We start from the raw sequence: 6,214 nt of genomic DNA on the forward strand, positions 1-6,214 counted from the left end.
AAGTTGGATAAAAGCATAAAAAAGCAAAAACAAGTCCTGATGCACATTGTTTTTTGATGAGTTTTTTGTAGAAACATCGCCTACATCGCCTTTCGATTATTATCAAATACATTCATAATAGCATCAAAGGAACAAACAACAACAAAAAAAGAAAGAAGGGGGGAAAAAACTACAGGGAATAACTCAGAAGAAATTTCCATAAGAAAATGATTCAAAATTTCCATACATACATCCTTTTTGCTTTTTTATTTCTTAGATATTTTAAGGCTTCAATGTAATGCGTACTTTTGAACGAATTATTTGAATGAAAGAGTTGATGGCTTGCTTGTTTTGTTCCTGAGCAAATCCTTTTTTTGGAACGAGTGGTTGCATGAAAGATTCAATGACTCACTGGTTTTGTTCCTGAATGAATCCGTTCTTTATTAGGAATCACCTGAATGAATTATTCAAATGACTTCTTGGCGCCACCTACAGGTGTAACTATGTAACCGTCATGGAGGACCACTGTAGAATCTAGTCAAACTGTCCTGTAGTTACTGTGACGTCTCAGTCAGTGTTTTGACATGTTTTTGAGGGGCTTTTATTTTGTAATTTTATCTGGCATTATGGGTGTTGTCTGTCATTTTGTCAAATCCGAATCTAGATTCTAAACTGTCTCTGAACTTTTAAACTGAGTTTTGAAGTATTTCATATTGTGAATCTGTTTTTACACCGATTCATTCATTTGATATCTGCTCGTGCAAGCTCATAATAATTAGAGAAAAAAAAAACATTATTGCTATTTATTATGTATTGTTTATTTAATATTATATACTAAAACTATTATATATTATATTGTTTTTATTATTAATGTCTGTGAATTTGTAGAAGAAACTAAATAGTGACATATGCATTTGCAGTGATGAAAGATATTAGCGAGTCCATGTGACCCGTCTGCTGCCCGAGTCCTGACTGTGTTTTGACCTTTATCTCTGTCTCACATCACACACACTTTTGATTATCATTTAATGAGCTTTTAATGCAGATTCTGTGCTCGTGAAGCGCCTCTGACCCGTGACATTTTGTGCCGGTCGAAGCGAGCGTGTTATTAATAGGACGTGGGTCTGAGATGATGCATATGTTCTCGTTAGCGTGGCCTGTGCCGTCTTTCTCATTGCGTGTTCATCTGTGTGTGTTTCAGGTGTGCATCGTGCAGAAGCGGGACACGGAGAAGATGTACGCCATGAAGTACATGAACAAGCAGCAGTGCATCGAGCGGGACGAGGTCCGGAACGTCTTTAGAGAGCTTGAGATCCTTCAGGAGATCGAACATGTGTTTTTAGTAAACCTCTGGTGACTATCCTGTGCTTCTCTCTTGTCTTCTGCATGTGCATGATGATGGGTTTTTCCATCATTTTTTTTCTTCTTAATTTTTACATATGTGCGACTCCAAGGAATAGTTCACCCAAAAATGCTGGAAAAGTTAAAGATGTAGATGGGATTTGGAGAAATGTAGCATTGCATCAGTGTCTCAGCAATGGATGCTCTGCAGTGAATGGGTGCCGTCAGAATGAGAGTCCAAACAGCTGATAAAAACATCACAATAATCCACAGCACTCCAGTCCATCAGTTAACATCTGGAGAAGACAAAAGACTTAACGTCTTAGACTGTTTAGAGCTGTTTAAACGCTGCTTGATCTGTGCAGATTTCTCTCCTGATTCACACCAGAACACTGACTCACTGGAGGAAGCCTTATTATGGATTATTAATGTTACTATTAACATTTTAATGCTGGATTAGTTTCAGCTTTTGTCTTCTCCAGATGTTAACTGATGGACTGGAGTGCTGTGGATTATTGTGATGTTTTTATCAGCTGTTTGGACTCTCATTCTGACGGCACCCATTCACTGCAGAGCACCCATTGCTGAGACACATTGAACAAACTCGTCTCATCATTCTCAGCACATTTTCATTTAGTGGGGAACTACTGCTTTGAGTAGGATCGATGCAATTACTGAGAAACACCGGTGAACTGACATCTGCTCTTTTTTTGCATTAGTGGCCTCAGGGGAAAAACTGAATGAAAAATGCACAACATGACGCCTGTAAACACTGTTAAACTCTCTTAATCTGTTTAATGTGGCAGCTCGACCTGAAACGAGATCATTCCAGTAATCGCACATATCTGATTGTCTGACGTCACAGGAACTCAGATATGAGTCATGAGTAATAGACGAGTTTATCATCTATAAATAATACCTGTCGTTTAGTGCTCAAGCGGCCCATATGGGTGGAAGCATCAGCGCCGCATCCACCTGTCTGGATCCACAGCTGCGCGCCTGACAGAAACCACACCGTGTGGAGAAATAAACTTCATCAGAGAGAGAATCAAAAATCAAAGCATCTGTCTGCTTTTCGTTCCTGATCACTGCCAACCCGAGAGCATGGAAGCTCTTCTCCAGCACTGAATACAAATGAAATTTGGACTTTTTATCATGCAATTCTGACTTTTTTTCTCAGAATTGCATGATAGAAACTCTATCCAGCCTGCAGTTCTGACATGCAATAATGAGTTTACATCATGCAATTCTGAGAAAAAAAGTCAGAATGTGAGTGTGTGTGTGTGTGTGTGTGTGTGTGTGTGTCTGTGAGTGTGTGTGTGTGTGTGTGCGTGTGTCTGTGTCTGTGTCTGTGTGTGTTTGAGTTTGTGTGTGTGTGGGTTTGAAGTTCTTGAAGGACAGTAACGCTTTGTTGAACATTGAAGTATGTGACGTAGGGAAGGACAGTTTGACATTGACAACTTCATCTCAACACACAGTGTATGTATAATGATTGTTTTGAAGCAGAGAGGATTTTCTCTTTTCTCTCAGAAGCAGCTTTCATGTGTCTCTCCTGAAAACACTGAGCTTTGAAAAGCCGCGTCTCTGTAAGTCAGAGGAGCTTGTGCTGTAGGCTGGGAAATAAAGAGGGCTTCCTCCTCCTCACAGGAAGCACAGAGTCTCTTTAAGCCTTTAGAATGTCACGTCTGCAGAAAGTCGTAATTACTGTATCCATTCACCCGCTCTGAGTCATGAAGCAGCAGGAGAACGGCTCCGTCACATAAACACACCGAACACCTCCATCAGGTCAGACCTGAGCGAACGAACATCACATAAACAATCATCTGACTGATGAATCACACACCAGATCTCACTTATGACGCAATATCAAATCCTCAAATGGTCTGAGCTGCTGTCTTTATTTCAATTTAAAATATTTATTGGAATAATTTATTTTAGTTAGTTAATAAGTTATTTTAGTATCATTGAGATACTATTATATTTTTTATGAATCATTTTTATATTTTCAGTTTTCATTTAAATTTTACTTAAAATTTTTGTAATTTTTTTAATTGTGTTTTTGTCGCTTTTATTAGTTGTTTTTCTTTAAATATGTCTGTATTTTTTTTTATACATTTTTATTTCCGTTTTAGTTATTTTAGTACATAAAAATGAGAAATGTTGTGTTGGCAACTAAATGAAACGAGTATGTTTTTTGTGTTTTTTTACATATTTTATTTTATTTCTGAATAACATTTTTATTTTTTTAATTATTAATATTTTTTTAATTTAGCTGTTTTTGTCAATTTTATTCGTTTAAAAAAAAAATGTCTAAATAGTTTTCATTTATTTTATTATTTAGTTTTAGTTGGTTTAATACATCAAGATAAATGAAAATGAGAAGTGTTGGCAACTAGCTGCAATCAAATTTGTTTTCTATATTTTATTTCAGTTGACGTATATTTTTATATTTTAAATAATGAAAGAAAGAAAAATAAATGTACAATATAACAATAACAAATCAAATTAAAAAATAGTATTAAAGTATATATATATACACTGTATATATATATATATATATACAGTGGGGGAAAAAAAGTATTTAGTCAGCCACCAATTGTGCAAGTTCTCCCACTTAAAAAGATGAGAGAGGCCTGTAATTTTCATCATAGGTATACCTCAACTATGAGAGACAAAATGAGAAAAAAAAATCCAGAAAATCACATTGTAGGATTTTTAAAGAATTTATTTGCAAATTAAGGTGGAAAATAAGTATTTGGTCAATAACAAAATTTCATCTCAATACTTTGTTATATACACTTTGTTGGCAATGACAGAGGTCAAACATTTTCTGTAAGTCTTCACAAGGTTTTCACACACGGTTGCTGGTATTTTGGCCCATTCCTCAAGAGCAGTAATGTTTTGGGGCTGTCGCTGGGCAACACAGATTTTCAACCCCCTCCAAAGATTTTCTATGGGGTTGAGATCTGGAGACTGGCTAGGCCACTCCAGGACCTTGAAATGCTTCTTACGAAGCCACTCCTTCGTTGCCCGGGCGGTGTGTTTGGGATCATTGTCATGCTGAAAGACCCAGCCACATTTCATCTTCAATGCCCCTGCTGATGGAAGGAGGTTTTCACTCAAAATCTCACGATACATGGCCCCATTCATTCTTTCGTTTACACGGATCAGTCGTCCTGGTCCCTTTGCAGAAAAACAGCCCCAAAGCATGATGTTTCCACCCCCATGCTTCACAGTAGGTATGGTGTTCTTTGGATGCAACTCAGCATTCTTTCTCCTCCAAACACGACAAGTTGAGTTTTTACCAAAAAGTTATATTTTGGTTTCATCTGACCATATGACATTCTCCCAATCCTCTTCTGGATCATCCAAATGCTCTCCAGCAAACTTCAGACGGGCCTGGACATGTACTGGCTTAAGCAGGGGGACACATCTGGCACTGCAGGATTTGAGTCCCTGGCAGCGCAGTGTGTTACTGATGTAGCCTTTGTTACTTTGGTCCCAGCTCTCTGCAGGTCATTCACTAGGTCCCCCCGTGTGGTTCTGGGATTTTTGCTCACAGTTCTTGTGATCATTTTGACCCCACAGGGTGAGATCTTGCGTGGAGCCCCAGATCAAGGGAGATTATCAGTGGTCTTGTATGTCTTCCATTTTCTAATAAGTGCTCCCACAGTTGATTTCTTCACACCAAGCTGCTTACCTATTGCAGATTCAGTCTTCCCAGCCTGGTGCAAGTCTACAATTTTGTTTCTGGTGTCCTTTGACAGCTCTTTGGTCTTGGCCATGGTGGAGTTTGGAGTGTGACTGTTTGAGGTTGTGGACAGGTGTCTTTTATACTGATAACGAGTTCAAACAGATGCCATTAATACAGGTAACGAGTGGAGGACAGAGGAGCCTCTTAAAGAAGAAGTTACAGGTCTGTGAGAGCCAGAAATCTTGCTTGTTTGTAGGTGACCAAATACTTATTTTCCACCATAATTTGCAAATTAATTCTTTAAAAATCCTACAATGTGATTTTCTGGATTTTTTTTTCTCATTTTGTCTCTCATAGTTGAGGTATACCTACGATGAAAATTACAGGCCTCTCTCATCTTTTTAAGTGGGAGAACTTGCACAATTGGTGGCTGACTAAATACTTTTTTGCCCCACTGTATATATATAAAATACACATTAGACATTATGAAGACCAAAAATACTTTAAAGGGGTCAAGAACGGAGAAACCAAAATTCCCTTGATTTTTTTTTTTTACATATAAGAGGTAATTGTTCTATAAAAACATCCTGTAAGTTTCAGAACTCAAAACTCTCTTGTTAGTCTAAAAACCACTTATATTGAAGGCAGTCTGCTAACCTGTGGAATGTTCTACTCTATGATGTAATAGTGTGGATAAGCACCGCCTCCGCAGAAAAAGATGCGTCATAAAGTGAATCCCTCGACATCACTGCCTGTTTAGCCCCGCCCACCGATCCTACAGCTACAGCACTGGCCCCGCCCACCGATTCTACAGCGCAGCCTGTTTAGCCCCGCCCACCGATTCTACAGCGCAGCCTGTTTACCTGTTTAGACTAATCCTACAGCACTGCCTGTTTAGCCCCGCCCACAGATCCTACAGCACTGCCTGTTTAGCCCCGCCCACAGATCCTACAGCACTGCCTGTTTAGCCCCGCCCACAGATCCTACAGCACTGCCTGTTTAGCCCCGCCCACCGATTCTACAGCGCAGCCTGTTTAGCACCGCCCACTAATCCTACAGCACTGCCTGTTTAGCCCCGCCCACAGATCCTACAGCACTGCCTGTTTAGCCCCGCCCACAGATCCTACAGCACTGCCTGTTTAGCCCCGCCCACAGATCCTACAGCACTGCCTGTTTAGCCCCGCCCACCGATTCTACAGC

General features: G+C 39.4%; 1 protein-coding gene across 1 annotated transcript in view; it reads left to right on the forward strand.

The window, feature by feature from the left end:
- The first annotated feature begins 1,184 nt into the window (after positions 1–1,184).
- LOC107570735 (serine/threonine-protein kinase 32C-like) overlaps positions 1,185–6,214 on the forward strand; it is a 13,394-nt gene continuing 8,364 nt past the window's right edge. The window contains exon 1 of the mRNA XM_016256991.1: positions 1,185–1,332. Within this exon, the coding sequence (XP_016112477.1) occupies positions 1,214–1,332 (119 nt within the window). The 5' untranslated portion in view covers positions 1,185–1,213. The remainder of the gene's footprint in view (positions 1,333–6,214) is intronic.

Source organism: Sinocyclocheilus grahami, unplaced genomic scaffold, assembly GCF_001515645.1.
Source record: "Sinocyclocheilus grahami isolate Dianchi unplaced genomic scaffold, SAMN03320097.WGS_v1.1 scaffold1499.1, whole genome shotgun sequence".
In the NCBI taxonomy this organism is placed as follows: domain Eukaryota; kingdom Metazoa; phylum Chordata; class Actinopteri; order Cypriniformes; family Cyprinidae; genus Sinocyclocheilus; species Sinocyclocheilus grahami.